Source organism: Magnolia sinica, chromosome 1 (genome assembly GCF_029962835.1).
Source record: "Magnolia sinica isolate HGM2019 chromosome 1, MsV1, whole genome shotgun sequence".
Lineage (NCBI taxonomy): Eukaryota > Viridiplantae > Streptophyta > Magnoliopsida > Magnoliales > Magnoliaceae > Magnolia > Magnolia sinica.
In genome coordinates, this window is record NC_080573.1 from 41,131,830 (window position 1) to 41,154,184 (window position 22,355).

General features: G+C 40.3%; 1 protein-coding gene across 1 annotated transcript; it reads left to right on the forward strand.

The window, feature by feature from the left end:
* Window positions 1–552: 552 nt before the first annotated feature.
* LOC131245678 (uncharacterized) lies at window positions 553–21,423 on the forward strand. The gene is given in 2 exon segments (XM_058245286.1): window positions 553–695; window positions 20,928–21,423. Coding segments are annotated over 2 exon segments (639 nt in total).
* Window positions 21,424–22,355: the final 932 nt, after the last annotated feature.

The window sequence follows — 22,355 nt, forward strand, 5'->3', positions numbered from 1 at the left end:
TGGTGTATCTCATTCCTTTATATTTGAGATTTTCTGTCAATCAACTGGTTTATCATTAAAGCCCGCTCATGAGGATTTGTCAGTGTCAATAACCTTGGGGAAGAACATATCGTTAGGTTTATTTTGCTCATCTTCCCCCATCTTAATAGGAGAGATCTTTTTCTTGCCGACTTGTTTCTTTTACCGATGACCAAGTTCAATGTTATCTTGGGCATGGATTGGTTGGCCGAGTATCATGCCATATTGGACTATTTTGTAAAGACAGTCACCTTCCTTATATCAGGCATCTCGCAGTTTCAGTTCATAGTCGAGCCTAGAGGTGAGTTATTATCAGCCTTGATGTCTTGTGCCGTTAAGGAGCCGATTTCCTTGCGTGCATCAACCAATTGTCGGTCGTTTGTGATTTTTCAGATGTATTTCAGGAGATTTTGGGGTAACCACCTCATCGGCACACTGTGTTCCATATTAATCTCGTTCTTGGTACTACGCCTAGCTATCTCAAAGGCCTCGTTTCGTATGACACCATTAGAGTTGTAGGAGTTATGGAAGTAGATGGATGCGTTGCACGAGTTAGGCTTCATCAATCCAAGCAGTTCACTATGGGGAGTGTCGATACTCTTCGTGAAGAAGAAGGATGGCTCATTGAGGCTCCGTGTAGATTACTACGAACTCAACAAGGTCATGATCAAGAATAAGTATCCACTTCCAAGGATCGATGACTTGTTGGACTAGTTGCAGGAAGCATAGTTCTTTTTGAAGATAGACCTGAGTATGATTATCATCAGGTTCATGTCCAGGAGGAGGATATCCCGAAGATAGAATTCATGACACACTACAGTCATTTTGAGTTTCAGGTCATGTCATTTGGACTAATTAATGCGCCCGCAGTATTGATGTAACTGATGAACGAGCTCATCCGACGGTATCTTGATCGGCTTATGGTGGTATTCGTCAATGAATTCTGATTTATTCGAAGACCTGTGAGGAGCATGAGCAGCATTTGGAGATCACCTTGCAAACCCTCCGTGCACACCAACTGTAACACCTTGTATTTTTCAGTACTCGGGCATTACCATGAGGACCTAACTTAATATAACACAGGTCTAATTTGTGCGAACATTCCCACACTCTAGCCTAAATCCAATTGTTAATGGTGATCTTCATTCGTAGACCAACCCATCCATCCGTTAAATTCTTGAGATGAGCAATCATGTCACCCTAAAATTAAACCACCCACCACAAATCTGATATCTTAAGTCTCACCATCCACCATTCGGTGCATCCTTAATAGCATAAAGGATGAATCACACCAAAAACATACGAGTTGACTAATCAACACTTAAACTGCCCTTAAGTTCCCTATATAATTAACTAGGAATCCATATGAAACCTGAATATCAAATATATAAACAATCTGACCGTCCAATCGATGAAAATCCTCAATAAAATCTAAAAAGGCAAATGTTGCATAGCTTATACATATAAGATGACATTGATTTAGAGTAAATAGTGGCCCTCGATAGCTTACTAGTTAGGAGAACCGTGTTGATTGTGGGATTTGGCCATAGATTATTGTCAGATCAGAGAAGATTCACAATTAAAGGATAAGATTCTAAAGTGTGGCCCACCTGAGTTTAGGATCTGCCCCATCTCAAGTCAAGGTCTGGATAAGGCCAGTGGAAGTAGGTGGATGGCACAGATTGCATGAACTGTCCTATGGCCCCCACTTTTGGTAGTGCATGTGCATAGTACACGCGCAACCATGGTGCATCGGACCACCAACCCCAATCAAATCGGGTTGACCTGAGCCAAAGGAAGGTTCTATCCTTCCTTTTGAAAATTTTCTCCTGCTTGCTAAGACGAATGGACAACGTCCATTTCCATTCGACTGTGGCTCACCATCAAAGATCACCTTGATGATCTGAACCGTTCATCGTGTTGGGCTAATGGACCTGACCAAAATGTTGTGGGTTGAATTTTCATTTTTTTTTCTCCTTTTCACGTTAGAGATCCACGTGAAACCTCCTCCTAACCATCCCAGCCCTCCACCTCAACAAATCCCAGCCTTCAAAGTAGGGCTTCCTTAGCTATTGCTTGAGCTTTTCTCACCCGCTGCCGCCAGTAAGTGGAAACCAAATCCCATCACAAGAGCACTAACAGCCATTTATTTGGAGGGTCTCACAATGTCCAGTGATCAAATACAAGCTATCCAGATGCCTTAGATCAAAATATTGGCCACCCAGCAGCGTTTCGCCATTACCAGTGGGGTCATCTTCTCCATTGGCTGAAATACCCTCCACCTTTTAGTGGGTCCTGTTTTCTGATCAGGAACATTCAGTAGGTGGCCCATATCCCCGGGATGTCATTAAAAAGGATTGATAGTGTCCATGCAAGCAAATCTGAACAAGTTTAAACGTAGACAGTGCGTCAATGTGCCATTAACATAAAATGTGTGGCTAATCCTATGTTAGTCGTCAACTCGTCTAGACGTCTGAGAGGTTATAAAGAGCCCTCTTTCTTTTAGGGCAGCAGGGAGAGCTTGTTTGAGACGTCACTGCCGCACCAACTGACTCAATCGATCCGCGGTTCGAGTCGGGGCTCCTCCCCTATCGAGAGAGAGTAGAAGAAGGTGGAGAGAATGAGAGCAGAAGAGTGGGAGAGAGACGAGGAGTGGTGTAGCCACACTTCTGCCTAAGTGCAAGTCAGCGGCTACCAGATTGCACCACCCGCTAGGTTAACTCGACTATGTTTAACGTCAAGATAGGTGCGTGTTTAACTAAGTTTTGGATCCCTCCTAGTTGTGGCTGAGCTAGGCCTGGTCTAGGCTTGGTTAAAATTCCAGCCAGAAGAGAGAAGATAGAGAGAGAGAGAGAAGAGTTTGGACAGGGCTGTTATGTTCGAGTCATCACTGAGTTGACTCAGCCGATTTCTGCCGAGTTCGGGGCTGGTTTGGAATCAAGCTTGTTTGAGTTGAGGTAAAATCCAATCAATTTAGTGAGTTATTAAATTCTGGGTTTTTAAGTTGTTCTAAAAGCTAATTCCTATGTTTGTGTTATAGCTAGGGGTGTACAAGAACCGAGCCAGCTCAGTCAACTTGCTCGACTCGGCCCAAAAAAGCTCAACTCAACTCGACTCAAAACTGAGTTCAACCCAAGTGTTAACCTATAGAGAGCCAAATTATATATATATATATATATATGTATATGTATATATATATATATATATATATATATATATATATATATATATATATATATATATATTAAAAACCCTAAATCATAATCCCTCCCCCCCCTTTCAAAATACGCCTGACCCTTTAACCCTCTCCCCGCTCCCTCTCTCCCTGGCCCTTGCTCGTCCCAGACCTACACCGCCCTCTCTCCTTACTCATCCCAGAGTCCCAGCCACCCCTCTCTCTACTCAGCTAATCCCTCTCTCCCTGGCCCCTGCAGCTGCTTGTCTTAAAATCCCGCCCGGACACACCTCTCAGCATGGTATTCTCTCTCTCTTATCTCTGGCTGCCCCTTTTAGCTCTCTCATCTCTCTCTACTCATCCGGCACCCCTCTCACCTCTCTCTCTCTCTCTCTCTCTCTCTCTCTCTCTTGTCCCACCATCCTGCAAGGTCAACAACCCGAGTACCCGACCAGTAGAGGCCCTCCACCTCTCCTTGCTCGTCTCACCGTCTGAGCAGCAAAGGCCCTCCGCCTCTCTCTACTCATCTCACCATCCGAACATGGCTCGAAAGCTTGAGCTCGAACTCAGCTCGAAAGCTCAAAGCTCAAAACTAGCTCGAACTCAGCTCGAACTGGTCCGATTGCTAACCGAGCCGAGCTCGAACTGGAGATGTTGGCTCGATCACTGAGCCAGCTGAGTTCGAAATGGGTGTGCCGGGTGACCGAGCCGAGATGAGGCTAGATCAACTCGGTTCAGCTCGATGTACACCTCTAGTTGTAGCCTCTATAGCTAAGCCTTGAGATCTTGAGTTCTTAGTTGAAGCAAGAGGTGAGGACTCACCCTTTGAGCTTCCTACTTCAATTCATCAATCTAGTCATAGATAATGCTTTAATTTCTTACAGTTAGTAGTTCTTAAGTTATTTCATACTTTATCTCATTACGTGAATATGCCAACCTATTATGCAACTGACTCATAAAACTTATAATTGATATATCTCTTTAACTTTAACAAGCATAAATAATTTGATTATCACATGTTATCTCCAGTTATGAAACTTGCTACATGTTCCTACTTGTGATTCTTGATGGATTGAATAAAACTCATTGTGGACTCACCATCTTGCAGTCCCTATTTGGCTTATGCAACCTTGATCTCACATTGCCTTACATGGTTTGGACCGCATATTTGACTTACGCAGCTTGGATTACATATTTGCCTTTCGTGACTTTGATGGAACATTGGCGCCCTTTTGTGGCTTGTTGGTTGTATTCACATAACTTGTTGATTTTCAGGTCCTTATGTGGAATTCGTTATGATTTCTAGGTGGAGCTAAATTTCGCTTGTCGATTTTCTAGCCATCTTGCAGAGTTCATACGATTTCTGAATGACACTGGAGTTCCTATGTTGATTCTCTCTTCATCTTGCAGTGTTTAGTTGTATGATGTTTACTGGGTGGAGCTGAAGTTCACTTATCAATTCTCTAGCTATCTTGTGGTGTTCACCTATGATATAATTTTTAGGTACAGTAGAGGTTTGGATATTGATTTTCTAGCCATCTTGCGGTATTCAGTCGTATTGTGATTTTCGAGTGGAGCAGGAGTTCACTTATCGATTTTTAGCTATCTTGTGATGTCCACATACGATATGATTTCTAGGTGATCTAAAGTTTGTATGTTGATTCTTTCTTCATCTTGTGGAGTTCAGTCATACTATGATTTCTGGGTGGAGCAGGAGTTCGCATATCGATTTTCTAACCATATCGCGGTGTTCACGTATGATATGATTTACAAGTGAAGTAGATGTTTGTATGTTGATTCTGTCTTCATCATGCGGTGTACAATTGTACCATAATTTTCAGGTGGAGCAGGAGTTCTCTTATCGATTTTCTAGCCATCTTGCGGAGTTCACGTATAATATGATTTCTGGGTGAAGTAGAGGTTTAAAGGTTGATTTTCTATTTACCTTGCGAAGTTCACCTATATCGTGATTTCCGGCTAGAGTGGGAGTTCGCTTATCGATTTTCTAGCCATCTTACAGAGTTCATGTATAATATGATTTTTGATTGCAATAGAAAGTTGTATAATTGATTATTTGACTATTTAGACACATTCACTTGCATTGTGATTGCTTTTATATTTTATTAATGATGAGATTATATTGATTGACTTAATTTTTGAATATATGATCATGATTATGAATTGCGCTGTTTAATATATCTATTCTCATGACTTGCGATCTATCCTAAATTATGAATGACGAGTGTGTAATCTTAGAGGGTATTTGTAATACCCTAAACTTTTTAATACCCGAGTATTGAAAATTCTCGAGTGTCATCATGAAGTTTAACTTAGTATGGACATGTGTACGATACCAATTTAGCTATCCTAACCTTACATCTATTCTCCAACATGAATCTAACCATTGATAATGATCTTCATCCATAGATTAAGCCATCCGACCATTGATTTTAAGATAAGATCATCATATGTCCAAGTACTCCCACTTGTCCATCATAACCAACTGTTCAAATAACTATCCACCAATAGATAAAGATATCTAACCGTCCACTTTGAGTTTCAATCATCCGATCGTAGTACACTAACTACTTGATATCTGCATCCACTCGTATACATATCAAATTGAAAATTTGATCCATTCATCTTGTTCACCACTTATGAATATACTCAACCTACTATCAAAATTACAATCTTATAAACTTACACATGTGAACAAGTCACTTGTATCTAACGGTATACATGTTATGCCCCTTGATCACTCCAAAAATCCACTTGTGATCATCCATTTACAAAACTAGTCATACACCCACTTACATACATGATTAGAGTACTAACCATCAAGTTTTTTTTTTTATTTTTAACATGTCATTTGACCATCCATTATGTTGGTTGATATATGTACATAACCTTAATTAATTTAGTGAATAATTATTTATTCATAATGATTTAGATATAAGTTCTTTTGTAAGAATTACTTAAAAACTTGCCTATAACCATATAGAATTATTAGATTTCTCAAAACTCTCATATCGGCAATAATTATGAAAATGACATTAGCCTGGACCCTTGAATAAATTATATTTATACCATGCCTATGTATCATAAATTAACCATATGTGTCAAATTTCAGCCCTTAGATCATTATAAAAGTGACCCAATTGACAAATTATCCCCTTAACCATTGATTTTGGTGTCCATCGAGTGAAGAAACCTCATGGGTAGTTGTAGTAGGATATTTCCCTTCATATAAATGACTTAGATTGCCCATAATATGGACCAAGTGTGAAATATGAAGACCCCACTTTGGTAGACTTTTCCTTAGGCGCGAAGTTATTCTTTCGAGGCATACCAACTCTTTATAAACCTTGATCTTTCGATTTAACCACTTCCTGTCATCCATCGCAACTCAAATTTGGACCACACTTCGGTCTCATATGACTATGAGGTTATACAAAATTTAGACTATGATATATGATCCTACATAGTTGAATGTTGAAGTCAGTTCCTTGCTTTTGGTACGGAAGGTGAAATTTTAGATTTAAGCTTTATCCATAATCGATCAACCACTAAATTTTATCCAACTATTTGCCTATTCTGACTACACATTTCTCCCAAAACTATGATCTAATCATTAAGTGTAGACTGTTAATTGAGAACGAGTTCGTTTTGGCACCCGTTAGGAGAATTTTCAAGATAGGCCAATCTAAATTTCGGATCACCAAGAAATTCATATACCCTAGCCATATTCCACAACCCCAATACACTGGATGAATTAGATTTAAAGAAAGATCGCTAGAAAAGGTTTAATTGGAGAAACCCAATACAAGTGGAATGTGAAACATACCTCCTCTCACACGCCCACTCATTTATAAAAGAAGGAGTGTGTCCCCTTCTCCTCTCATACGTCCATGATCCGACGTCGAAGAAAGAGAAAGAGAAAGAGAAGGATAAAGAGAAAGGAAAGAGAAACAGAAACAGAAAGAGAGAGAAAGAGAAAAAGTAAGCCTAGTCGCCCAGCATCCTCCTCCTCCACACGTGTGATGTCTCCCTCTTATTCAAGCGATGTCATGAATCATTTAGAAACTTTCCTACATCGAAATCTACCCAGGGTTTAGATTTAAGGCTAAGGTGAGGGATTCCTTTAAAGCTTACACTAAGTTGAGTTGATATGATTTATCTTATTTTTACATACTTTCATATTGCTGTATTTTTTCATGCAATTAATTGGTTTACCATTATCAATTATTTATCATTTTGAGAGTTATGGTTAATGTATGATTTTAATTATGCACGATTTTTATGAATTTATGTGGGGTGATGGATACAAGCCTTGCCCTTTGCCAATTTTAAGAGAGACATTTTCTTCCACTCTATATTAAGTTGGCCTTTTGCTCCTCTCCATTTATTCTTGTTGAGTTAGCCTATTTACTACTCTTCTCTTTTATTGAGATAGTTTAATGCTACCTTTCTCCTTTATTAGGTTAGCCTTGTACTACCTCCCTTTATGGCTTAGGCATGTGTCTTGGAATTCCAAAACCCTCATGGTTAAATTTATTTCTCTATTAATGCAAGTGATGTGTTATATGCCTCACATATAGTGGTTCATATATATAGTGGACATAATACGTTTCGTGTAGTGGCCCTCTTGGTCGGCATGTAATCTCATGGGTTGGTGAGTGGTGCACAATCGATGTAAATAAATCCTCATGCATGTTACCTCACTTCTCAGGATTGAATGTTGCACATAGTCACTCTATGAATACATCATATCACATAAATCCCTCAATCACGTTGTTGTGTCACCTTGAGATGTTCACATAAATCCACGTTAACGTTGGACACGCCGACGAATCTTCGTAGTGTGAGAATACGGGGTGAGCCAAATTTTTTATAAATTATATTTCACATTGTGATGATCACTACGTATGATGGACCGCACACACTTTGCTAAGCACGCATTCATACATATATATATATATATATATATATATATATATATATATATATATATATATATTGGTTGCGTATACTGATACCACTGTAGTGTTAGAGTACGAGACGTCTCAGAACCCTCACATTATTCCTATAAATCTCTTGAATTATTGTTAATCTTAAAGGATAACCATTACTATGAATAGGGCATTGACCCTCTCTAACCATACATATATTGCAGGTGAATTACATGTTGATGATACAATCGATAATCATTCTATGGAAGATTCTTTCGAAAAGAAAAGAAGAAGGACAACACCATGAATTGTTTTATTTATATTCTGCTGTAAACTTTGATAATGTAATAAGCTCCCATTGAGAGGGCATTAAAGAATTATTTATACACTTTTTATTCTAATGAAATAATAAATGCAGTCGATTTTATTCCCATGAATGGTTATCTTTGTGAATGTAACTAGATGTGATTTATCTTTTAAAAAATAAAAATAAAATAACGTGCGATTTTAAAGCATCTAATTTTTACATTATTAACACCCGAAATTTTCAGGCACGAGTATGTACTCGGGCCACGAAAATTCGGGATGTTATAGTATTTTTCAATGCGATAGCCATTGATGCTATCAAACCACATCAGTTGATACAAGTGTAGAGCAAGCCGATGTTTTCACTGGGTTGCTAGAGGAGATCAAGTAGCTGAGGAGCTAGACGAGGTCCCTGTGACCAATATTAAGCTCCATCACTAGATGATATATTTCTGTTTTTATTTAATGAAACGTTGTTGTTTGGGATTGTATAAGTCCTGTATAGGCACTACATTTGGATTCTTATGGTGTTTGGAATATTTTTATACAATGCATGGTTTACTCCGCCTACGTTTGTTGCTAACTCTGATTAATGATAAAGTGGTTTAAATTTAGATTGAAATTTTATAGTCTAACACTCGAGTTTTTTAAAAACGAGTAGTATACTCGAGTTTCGAAAATCGGGGCGTTAACCAACTCTGTGAAAAGCTGGAGAAGTGTGAATTTTGGCAAGAGAATGTGAAGTTCCTCGATCATGTGGTGATGAGGCAGGAGGTGGTATTCAATCCTTTAAAGATTGATATAGTGCGTCAATGGAAACAGCTCATGGACGCATCCAAGATCTGTAGTTTCCTGGGGTTAGTGGGTTATTATCGTCATTTCATCGAGGGCTTCTCCAGTATTGTAGCCCCACTGACCAGTTTGACTCGGAATGGTGGTTAGTTTGTTTAGAGTAAGAGGTCGTTTTTGGCACCATGGATTCGAAGGGGTTTCAAATCCCCTGGTTATTTAGCAGCATAAAGTAACCAGGGGTTTTTAATCTAAGGGGTTTCAAATCCCCCCAAATAAGGGGTTTGAAATCCACGATGAGAGCTTGGATTAAACCTAAAATTATTTCAATTGTTGCAAGTGTAACACGTGTGTCACTATAATATCTCATTCTATTGGGCACATGGCCCACTAATGATGATCAACACCGTCCAAACATTGTCCATGTAAATCAACACCATCCAAACATTGTCCATGTAAATCAACGATTAAAAATTGTTAATGAGTGACTCAGACATGATCTTGTGCTATGGCCCATTTGAGACTTGGAATTTCATCATTTTTGGGCAAAGCATATATTTCAGCGGGCTTATTATAACCATTGTGTCAAAAATTACGTATCTCACTAATTAGAGATATTAAAGTTAATTTAGTAATTAAATTGAAACCCCTACAAATATACCATGCATAGCTACTTTTGGATTAAAGTTGATTCACAATTCATGGTGCCAAACACACCAGGAGGATTTCAAATCCAGGGGGTTTAGAATTTAGGGGGTTCTAAATCCACGCTCCAAAACAGGCCCTAATGCATGTGAGCAAGCATTCGCAGAGCTTAAGAATCATTTAACATCTGTACCGGTCCTCACTCTTCCCTTCGAGAGTGAGGGGTTCATAGTTTTTACGGATGCCTCACTTATAGGGTTGGGTGTTGTCTTGATATTGCACGACAAACCTGTAGCCTTCGCATCTCGCCAGCTCAAGGTCCTTGAGCAGAACTACCCTGCGTATGATTTAGAGTTATCAGTCATTGTCTTCATACTTAAGGTGTATAGGCACTACCTATATGAGGTTAGGTTTGAGCTCTTTTCAAGCCTGAAGTATCTCTTCTCTCAATTAGAGTTGCATATGAGGTAGAGGCATTGGATGGAGATCCTGAAGTACTATGATTTTGATCTTCTGCATCACCTCGGTAAGGCTAACATGGTAGCGGATGCCCTTAGCCACCAGCTAGGAGGCCTGGTGGCGCATATAATGGTCCATGAGTAAAGGATGCTCGGGGATATAGCATAATATGAGTTTGAGTGAGCATCCAGTCTTCTACGATGATTGAGGCTCAATAGGAAGATCAGGCGTTATAGGATTACCCAGTAAAAACCGTGTCAAATGGTCAGACATGCTAGTAGATTAGGTCAGATGGCGGACTTCGTTTTAGAGTCCGGTTGTTTGTCTAAGATATTTCAAAGTTGTGCAATGATCTTTTAATTGAGGCATACCGATCGAGGTCACTATCCACCTGGGCTCCACCAAGATGTACCATGATATGAGGATGCAATATTTATGGGTTGGAATGAAGCGTTAGAATGACAATTTTTTGTCAGAATGCAATACCTGCCTGCGTGTCAAGGCCCATCATCGAAAACCTTCAAGTCCCCTGTAGTTATTGAGTGTCTTGTCATTGAAGTGGGAGCACGTGACCACAAAATTTATTATGGGCTTGTCGAGGATTCAATGCGATCGTGATGCCATCTAGGTTGTCGTGAATCATCTGACAAAGTCGGCACATTTTCTTTCAATACGTGTGACTTGGCCATTGGACCGGTTTGTAGAGTTGTTCATTAAGGAGATTGTGAGACTGTATGTTGTCCTAATTTCGATAATTTCTGATCGAGAACCGAGATTCACATTGCAATTCTGGAGGAGTTTTCAGAAAGCGATGAGGCCTGCCTTAAAGTTCAGTACCGTTTATCATCCATAGACTGACAAACAGATAGAAAGGGTCAACTAAATCCTTGACGACATTCCCCGAGCTTGCTTTCTAGATTTCTCAGGTACTAGGGATGAGCACATGCGTTTGGCTGAGTTTGTGTATAATAACAGCTACCGGACGGCTATCGATATGACTCCTTTCGAGGCATTGTATAGCAGACCTTGCAGGTTACTGAGTTGTTGGACTGAAGTTAGAAAGCACCGTCTCCTAGGCCCCGAGCTTGTGTAGAGAACATCAGAGGCTATCGATATCATTAAGCAGCGAATGCACACAGTCCAGAGTTGCCAAAAGACTTTTAGGGATCATCAGCGTCGTCCCTTGAATTTTTTAATTGGAGATTGTGTGTATCTTATGGTCTCACCCATGAAGGGTTTGGTTTGTTTTAGAGTCAAAGGGAAGCTTTTCCCTAGATTCATTGGACCCTTCGAGTTATTTCCATCTTTTTTTATGTATGATTGTATTTGTATGTTACGTTGTTATTTAGTGATGTAATTCCCTTCTTTGGTTCGTTTTAATTGGCTTAGATTTCTTGTGCAAATTTTGAGGGTGAAATTATTTGTTAGGAGGGCAGAGTTGCAAGACCTATAACCTTGAGAGGCTGAACGTAAGCTTAGTGTTCAGTGTCGGTTTGTCTCGGACGTACCGGATTGGCGAGCTTCGAACGTAACCATATTTTAGTATCATAATTATCCGAAACTTATACATTGGCGACTGTGCCGGCACTGCAATTCCAATGCCATGTGGCACGCCCCATTACGACACTCAGATTGAAAGTTTTAGTTTTGGCCCAATCCGAGGTGGATGGTACAATGCACTCATAGAGGGGGTCCCACTTGCACAAATACCCAGGCAGTCCAATCAATCAATCCATCCATCCATCAATCAACCCATCAATCACACCCCCTCTCTCTCCGTACTAGTCAAACAAGTTCATGCCCTTGTCCATGCTACCCATGTTCTTTTTCTATTTCCCTCTCTAAAGCCCCACCAAGCCTCTCTCATTTTTATATTTTTACTAACAAGTGAGAGAGAAAAAAAGAGATAAAAGACTGAGAAAAGATCAGAGAAAAGTTGAAAAAGATTAAAGAGGAAAGAGAAGAAATTAGAGAGATTTGAGAAATATTAAAGAGGAAAGGGAAAGATCTTGAGAGGAAGTTTGAGTGCAAGAGTGAACAAACTCTTCCTTTTACCTTGCTTTCTTTCATTTGCATGGGCCCACAATGGGTGGGACCCACCTTGTTTACGTGTCGAATCTGTATGAAAGGCCCCATAATGGTAGAGTCCCATCCAATAGCTCCATCTCCTTTTCCTCCTTTCTTTCATTTTTCTTTTATTATTTTAATGATTGTAGACTATTGTGTGGCACACAACTGTGCCATGCTGTCACCCATTGAATAAGTTATTTGAACTATTTAAATTAAACTGATATAACAGCTAAAGCTGCCACGTGCCCTATTTCGGCAATACAGGATTGCATTATATTGCAGGAAACTCATTCATATTTTATTATTTTCTCGTCTCGACTAGACCTAGCTGGCTCGTCTGGCAAGCTAGTGTTAGATAGCCAAGCTCCAGTTCACTCACCAATCTTCTAGAAGCTTCAGCGGGTTAGCTTAACCATTAAGCAACCGGCAATCCTCTAGAAGCTTCATTGGGTTGGCTTGGGCATCAAGCAACAAAAGTCTCCGCATGGGACCACAATAGGATAGAGCTTTGTTGTAGCCGCTGAAATCCCTTCTTTTTTTTCTTTTCTTTTTTTTTTTAAGTGGCACAACTGTTGACTACAGTTGTTCAGGAAAAAGAGCATGCTGACCATAAATATTCAAATTCTCATCCAAAACTGCTATATGTTCATGAACGATACAAGGCAATATGGGTTGACATGGAAGAAAGTGAACAACGCAGTACCTAATTAACTGATTTTAATTATAAGATAGCTAGAGAAATTAAAGGGACATGTACCAGAGATATATGATACTTAAAAAGGTGAGGACAACCATGAGAATGTTGTGGCACACATTTCCATTATGATTTGTTATTTCAGCTTATTTCCTTGCAATCTAGGGTAGATTGGGAGAAATTTTTAAATGAGCCGGGCCTATTCCATGCGCATCTTCGTGTCTATGACTGTAGTTACAGCTCTAGTCAGGTAGATTCACAGCAAGCGTGTGAGAAATCTGAGCAGTGAATCGTAAGATTTCTATTGTGAAGTGGACATACTGTTGTAGTCATCAGGTCGCTGTCAAACTTGCGTGACATTGGAGAAATGGGATTGGGTACTGAGTAAACCCAGTTGGACCCACCTTGAATGTGTGTGATTTATCCACGCAGTCAATCCGTTTTTCCATTTAATTTAAGGGTTTGAGCTTGAATGTATGTGATTTATCCACGCCGTCCATCTGTTTTTCCATTTAATTTAAGCGTTTGAGCTCAATATTGAAGCATATTCAAAGATCAAGTGGATCATACCACAAAAAAACAGTGGGAATAATGATTTCCACCGTTGAAACCTTGCTAGGCCCCACAGTAATGTTTATTTGTCATCCAACCTGTTCATAAGATTATAAAGACATGGATGAATGGAAAACACAAATATAAGCTTGATCCAAAACTTCTGTGGCTCCCAAGAAATTTTCAACAGTATGTGTTCAATTCAACTGTTTCGTGTGGTGTGGTCCATTTGAACATTTTATATAAACATTTTTAGGTTCAAGCCCTAAAATTATCCGAGAGAAAGGATGAGCAGAGCGGATAAAATATATAAATCATGATTGACCTCACAGAGTTTACTTCGTACGTTAAGGGTAGTGAGTGAGTTACTCACTATCCAATCCGCTTCCGATATTGGATATGGATAGTAGGGATATATTTTAACTGGTCAATTCTTTTCATATGGAGGTTGCCCACGTGATTAGAAACGAGATTGATTTTTCTATATGGTCATCCTCACCGTTCAAATGTCATACACATAGAAGCAGATGCTGCTTGGGACCACATGTGCATCCATTTTTAAACGATCCAAACTTTTTATGTGATGGGCCTCATCATTGATAGTTAATGCCAGTAATAGAAAACTTTTAAATTAGATAATCTAATTCCTTTAATCATTTAACTCTTCATCTTCCTTTCAATATAAGCCGTTCTTTGACTGTGTGTTCAAGCTTTTGATTAAATAGTGACAGCCACAATGATATAGGGTATGTCGATCGCCAAAGCAACGGTCTGGATTACTGGCCTTACCCTATATTGAATATCCTCCGAGACATAATAGCTGGTTGAAGTTGACTGGTCTTCGATGCAATTGTGAGAGGGCACGTCAATGGTTGGGGTTGGGTCGGGTCAGTCCAAACCAATGGTTTAGTTACTAAACGGTACAAGAATTCTGACCAGATCCCATCACGCGACCCATTACCTTGTCAAAGGATCCAACCCACTTAAAACTCCTTGAACCCAAGTCCGATCCAACCAACTAATTGGGTCAGGCTCGATTGACTGAACCTGGCCTAAATGACACAACTCATATATTTAAGAGGGGAATATGGGCAAAATGCATGTCCCGCGTGGAGAGAGGGAGGTGCGCTCACTTGGTTTCAGTGGCTATTGTAGGGCCACACGATATGTTCATCATATCCAACCATTCACTGGGGGCACGCTCAGATGTTAGGCAATGGGGCCAAAAACAGTCCGAATGGTGGACCACACAATACAGATCACCATGTTGTCTATACCCCAATCAATAGTGTTTTTGGAGGTTTATAGGGTCCACCATATTGTCTATATGTTATCTAAGACATTCATTAGACACTCCATCAGGATGAATGGAAACCAATCGTCAGGCCATTTCAAAACTTAAGTGGGCTAAACTACCTGGAACCTAGAGGTTAATTATAAGCATGATTTGATATCATTCCTATTGTGTAGCCCACCCAAAACGGCCTGATTTGGGTTCTATGATGCACAGATTGGATTTGAAGCAGACGTCACGTGGACCCTTGCCCCTTCTTTTTTCTCTCCTTATACACCCAAATCCATGATAACGTTTTTAAATCAAACTTATCGTAGAAGTACGTGTGTAGGGCTGTGGTGTTGGCCCCACGTCCACTCCATCTATAAGTGCGTCCTCTCAAGATCATCTCATCCCAGGGGAAGCGGTTTCGCCCCAGCACGGTGAGATTTGATTGGTCCAGTCTGATGTGAATTCAGATTAACTAAGTTGACTCAGGTTCTTTCAAACATGCTTAGTATGCCCCATCTCTCAAACAGTGGCATAGGTCTAAATTAAATCTCATCATATTATCATATTATTTGGGGCTGCACTGAGGCATCAGTCTTCCTCGAGGATAACTACTTCAAATCACTAAGTTTCTTGGATTCCTAATAGAGTTTTCTTAAAATCACGAGGTACAAAATAAAAATAATTTCTAATAAATTAAAAAAAAATAAAATTTACAATCCTTTAAATAATGAGCTCAAACCTAGGATGATGTTTTAGACTAACTCTAACTCAAACTCCCTAAAAACGAGACTTACTATAAATAGTTAACTTACCCTTTATAGGTGGTCACCATTTCTACTAGGCTTCATGGTTTTTGGCCAAAATTGTAAGCATCCAATTTGGCCTAACCACATTATTCTCCTAATTTTTCTAAGCCTTTTTAATGTTGGGCACGACTCCTACAACTCAGAGGATCAAATGTTACTATTTATAATAAAAACAAAATTAAAATGGATTTTTCACCTTTGATATGATGGAATCTTGCAAATCTAGCTTGGGTAAGCCAACTTAGCAGGGTTGGTTGAGTAAAATACTTCTCTTACCCCAAAATCATATAAAAACTCATTCTGGTTTGCGAGATACTACTATTTTAAGGTTTTGACTGTCCTGATCATTTCTGCTTTCGATAGGACCTTCTCTAGTTGATCTTTTCCATGAAAGTGTCCACAATCTGCTCTACATCAGTTTGCTCCACTTCAAAAGAACTCAACCTTGAGTTCTCGTCCCACTTCAGTTCATGATACTTTGTGAGGTCCGCAACGTTGAAAGTACGCGAGATCTATGTGTCATCTGGAAAATAAACAACGTAAGCGTTGTCGTTGATCTTTCGAAGGATCGGTACCAGTCTAATTTTCTTGTTCTTCAACTTTTTATAGGTCCCGTTCGAAAATCTCTCATTACATAAATGGACCATAACATGATTGCGCACATCAAACACCTTTTTGTCGTCGATGCTTGTCAGCTAGTCCTTATACTTCTCGTTTGAGGCATGCAACTTGGCTTACACATCCACATGAATGCCCATGATTCGGTTCGCCATATATTCTGCTACAATGCTCATGTCTAGGAGCTTCGGCAAAGGGATCAAGTCAAGTGTGTGGTGGGGCATTCTTCTATAAATAATCTGGAAAGGAGACTTCTTTGTCGAGCAATTCACCATGTTGTTGAATGCAAACTCTACTTGAGACAAGGCTAAATGTCACTGCTACAGTTTGTCACTTAAAATACATTGAAGTAGGTTTCCCAACGTGTGATTTACAATTTCAGTCTGCCCATCGAGGGTCTTCTTATATGGGATAAAGTGCGTCATCTTTGAGAAACAATCTACCACGCTGTGTTTATGGGAGACCAATCATAAAGTCCATAGATAAGTCCTCCCAAGGGCCACTAGGTATAAGTAACAGGGTGTAAAGGCCCATGAAAGGCTACTTTAATGACAGAAAGAGCCAAAAACTCAAGAGGTTTGCCTTTAGAAGCTGTAACTCCTTAAAAATCGGGGGTCGAGCAGAAGCTCAGCTTTCGAGTTCCAACGCATCACTTATGTAACATAGATAATGATGATTAAATGTTGTCTGCATTAGTGTATTAAACATGAATGAGATTACACCAAATCAGCATATCATACTCCAGAGACCATTAGATTACGCAAGCGGAAGACTGTGATAAGTATATAAAACATATAAGTGATTGTAAGTCCCCATAGTATGAACATGTCGCCAGGTTAAATAATTACAATTATAGTTCAAAAATTCACAAAATGATACAATAAAATGTTCAACTAATTTGTATCTTTGAAATCCCATCAACGTAACTCCAGGTCTACAGAGACCCGCCAGAGAGTTGCATATAGGAGAACTCCTCCTCATCGTCCTAAAAGTTAGGCTTCGCCTCATAAGCATCGCCATCATCTGCAACTAAACCAGAGTCTGGTTGGTGTTTTAAAACACCGTCCCAGAGTGGGAGTGAGTGATCAACTCAGTGGAGCTATAAGGCAAAGGTTAACATGTTATCAATTCAGTTAAACAGTAATGATAAAGCAGTACAACAATCATGTCCTGAGTACTCTTGTTAATGCAGGAATGATATGCTGTAATGATGCATGCCCTCGCCTGCACTCCTCAAGTACATCATCTCACGATCGCGAATGGGAAACTCTCTAAACGTGCGCTTCCTCGCCAAAGCACATGCAATATGGTGCATGATCGTGTTAACTAAGTAATTTATTTAGGCTTATTCATACAGCAGATTCAGAAAGCTAAGATACCTCCTTTTATATTATTTACCCAAACGATGATCCATCTAGGGTCATTAATCCTAGTTAATCACATACGATAAGCAAGTTATAGGGTAACATCACCCCTGATTTAAAAGCAGTGGACATGCAAGTTCAGGTCACTATGGGAGGCTCGTCACCTCGGCGTAGGCCTAGTTTATACTCGAGGTCACTATAGGAAAGGCTCATCACCTTAGCGCAGGCCGACAGCTCGAATATAGTGTCTCATACCACCGTATTCGGCTCACGAGTTTGGTTTGCTCACTGGACATTACGGGGAGGCTCGTCACCCTAGGTAGGCCGACAACTTGATCACGGCGTCCCATACCACTATGCTCGGCTCATGAGTCTTAGCGGATCATGATACCAAGGTTGAAACGGGCTTTACATTGGTAAGTGGTACCTTAGATTCAAGCAGTAATGTCCATACATGGTAAACATACATTAGGCTAATCGGGTTACTTGGCAAGTTCAACTGGTACGAGTGCTCGTTGAATTAATCGACATGGAGTGTGTACACATTCCTTGTGGCCTAACCACTGTTGATAATCACCATATGACTCGGATTCATCGAACGTATCCATCGTGGCTAAAACAGTTCGGTCACCGATCGTAAACCATTACCGATTGCTTGGACTACATCGTAGCCCCAATCCCACTCCAAACAATAGCATTCATATGTGATAGTCAAAGACAGCATGTGACAACCAATCTAATTATAAATATCATTTAAGCATTTCAACAAACAAATAGTACACATGTTATCATATATAGGCATTTCATCCATAATTCACATAGTAGTAAGATAGGTTACATAAAGGAAACTGTAACTATAGATAAGGGAATTAAGAATCCTATCTCAACACCCTCATTAAATACATTTTAACAAGTATTTTCTCATTCAGGCATTTTATCAAACACCTAGACTACACTATCACATACATAGAATAAATTAGTTAAAACACATATTATAGCAAATCCTTCAACATAGGAGTTGTCACACGTACAACAATCATTTATTCCCAAACAACAATCATGGCAAGCACAAATCATAATTTCATATTCATACAAACATTTAAACAAACACATGGAATGCATTATTTTCAATATAGTTCATATATATATATATGTGTGTGTGTGTGTGTGTGTAATATGCGGAAACAATATATCTAAGCATATGTGATAGCAATCAAGTCAGTCATAAATCATTAACTGACATTGAAAGCCTTGAAAACCATAATCTAAATGTTTATAGTCCGCACCTTTCGCCAGTAAACTCGTATCGAACTCAATTCGAACACAACGCCTTTGTCTACGGCACAACGGCTACCTATAACATGAAATAAGTTAGCTATTTCACCAATCTACCTATTTGGATTGCTAAAACAGATTAGGGTTAGGATTTCTTACCCAAGAACGGAGTCGAAATCACCGGTTTAGCAACACGGGGAGGATGATTTGGCACGTGGAGTGGTGGTATCGAATCCCAGCAACGATCTCTCAGTCTCTCTCTCTCTCTTCTCCTCACTCTTTCCTTCTATTTTCTCTCTTCTCTCTCCTAGGCATTAGGAATTTCGTATGGAATGAGAGAGAGGTGGGTTAAAGCCCTTATATAGGCCCAGAACTGATGTCAATGGCCCTAGGGCCACGATATACTTAGGTTATAGCCAAAGGTCGTTTGTTTCAGTCCAACGGAGCTCATCTGGAAGCCCATTTTTTGCATGCAGTCCGAAGAAAGTTTCCTGACAATGGATCTATGTCAGGTTAAGTTTTCGGTCCGATTGGATTTGTGGATCGACCGTGGAGGACCAGTTTCAGTTCAATGGTCATCGTTACTCAATCAAGGCCACAAATGCACTGACATGTGTTGAAAATTTTTCCTGATCCAAGGGTGTAATTGGGTCAAAATATGACGGTCTAAAATCTTAAACTTGGCCTGCAAGTGAATGGACCAATTCACTTAAGTTTGAGTTTTTTTCAAAAGATATTCGCGCTTCTCACACACTTTGCTCCAGGCTCAAGTTGTACATTTCCAGACACTATTTGGACTTAATTTCTTAGATGGCTATCAAGCCCGGTAAGGCAGTCATAACCGTATATTTTCACGGTAATTGGACTTTCAAAGAGTGGTCCAAGTCCGATATAGAGTTTCAATGCGTTCCCGAGAGCAACTGGTTTTTGATATTGATCCTAGGTTTTTAGGTAATGTAGAGTTAGCGATTCTACTAGTTTTAGGTCTTACAGATCGTATAAAAAGCGGTTCAAGCTAATCTACCGATTAATTTAGTTTAGTACTTAATTACTTTTCGTCTAATTTCTAAAGAATTCGGTCTTTAGTGATTTTTGCCTGAGGTGGTACTCAGGTCTTTGTATGTATTTTTCCGAGACGTTACAGAAGCGAAAGCCCCAATCATACAAGCGACTAAGTCCCCAACTGTTGAAGTCACTCTCAGAAGTGAAAGATGGTAACCAAAGTGCCACGACAAGTTGTTGATAGTGATTGAGTTGGAGGGACTTTCGCTGACTGAATCCATCCATAAACCTAAGACGGGGGGGGGTTTGAGGGGGGCGTGGGGGGGCTTGCGCTTGAATTGAAGTAGCGCCTTTTGAATATGAGTAGGGCTCCTAGGTGGCGCGTTCGTGGAGCCAAACCGAAGGAAGAGCAAAAAAAAAGGAGGGTTGGGTGCTTGTGGGGCGAGGCCACCCGGCCTCGAATAGGAGGGGGGCGTCAGCTCTGGATCCCCCCTACTTGTAGAAATGAATGGATCAGAAGGGGGACTGAGTTATATTTCTGGGCCGGGCGGGAGGTGAAGGTAATAGAAATCCAAACCAGCTCAGAGAATCACTGCTGTGGTTTCTCCCCTTTCGTTTTGCCAACAAATGAAGTCATCCTTGACGATTTCCCATTCCTTCCCTGCCAAGCTACCTCTCTTCTCCATTCGAAGTACTACCTCTGCCTTCCCTTTCTATAACATACCCAGGCGCCCTCCTTTCCAATCACTGATGAAAAAATCAATACCAATCAAATCAAAGGCTGACTTCGTCTGTGATTTATCCGGCCCCAGGGGAGTTTACTCGACCCATTCCCCAGTCTCCCGCACTGCTCAAGTGTGCGACTCCGTATGAGGACCTCCTTCCCTTCTGCCCACTCTCCGTTCACACGGTTCTCAAAGCGGAGGAAGGGTGGGCAGCAGGTACCACAAGCCCTCTGTCCCACACATCCATCCAAAAAAAAGTGTAGTTCACTGGTTCCATTGAATGCTCCTATCTCTCGTCAAAGACCGTGTGAGTGTGCAATTATTCTTTAGATGCTTTGCCATAGAATAGATTGACCCCTGTTCTTTTCTACTGCACTCGCTTTATATCTTCGACACACAAGGAAGGACGCAGTAGGAAGGAAGCAACCCAAGCCTCTATCCAGTTGATCATTCTGTTGGCATCTCGCATTCACACCGCCTTTTGACTGTTGCTTAGGGATGTAGTTGTAGATATGTTGGTTGTCAGTGGGTCGTTGGCTCAACCTAATATCTCCTATACGATATGTAGTTGTCGTTGCCATATTCCATATGTCACTTAGTCATCTCTGCCTCGTTGCGGGTCAGCACCTTCGAAAGAAACGAAGGACTTCATTAAGTGACTCCATGATCAACCTCTGAACGATCAGAATAAGGTAAAGCTTGAAGAAAAATTTTGTACTTTATTAATTTATCAGTCCTTCTTGTCGGTTGAGCATCGGCCGGTCTTTCGGCCAGATCCCCCTAAAAACCATACATGTGGGGTATCCCCGCATGCGGCTCATGCCATTCAAGGTGGCCCAGTCCAGCATTCATTTGCAAATCCTATAGTGAAATTGAGACTGCTCGACCTCAGAAGTTAATTCGTGTGTAGGCAACCCTATCTATCGCACTGTTGAACTCTATATATTCATTGATCCATTGACTTGCTCCCTCTTTTTCCAAGAATTTATGAGCCGCTTGAAAAAAGCCTTCCATTTCCATCAAATGACCCATCCTCCCCTGGCTCTTCCACTGTCCGGGCTGTATTTTGAGACTGCCCCTTGAAGGTCTGATAAACATGAAAGCGTTGCATTGCTTTACCCATGTCATGTACCAATTGTGGCTAATAATATTGTTCCTCAATAAGAGCCCGTGTCTTGTCTTAGCCAAGGTGTCTACCAAGCCCATTTCCAAATAACTCTTGGATAATTTGCTCTCTCATAGATTTTTGAGGGATGCACAGTTGATTCCCTTTGAAGAGGAAACCATCTTGCATATGTAGGTCACTGGGATGACCCTACTGGCACCTCGCTCATGCATCCTTAAAGTTCTCATTCTCGGCATATAACTCCTTAAGACATTTAAAGTCAACCACCTCATTGCTCATTGTAATAAGTAGTTATGCACATTGGCTAGTTGCATCAGCCATGTTATTCTGTTGCCCTGACTTATGCTTCAAAATGAACGTAAATTTCTTCAAAAATATGACCCATCTAGCATACACACGATTCACGTTAGCTTGACTATTAATAAACTTTAAGGCATGATGGTCAGTGTGGTTAACAAAATTTCTCTGAATCGGATAATGCTGCAAATGTCACAACG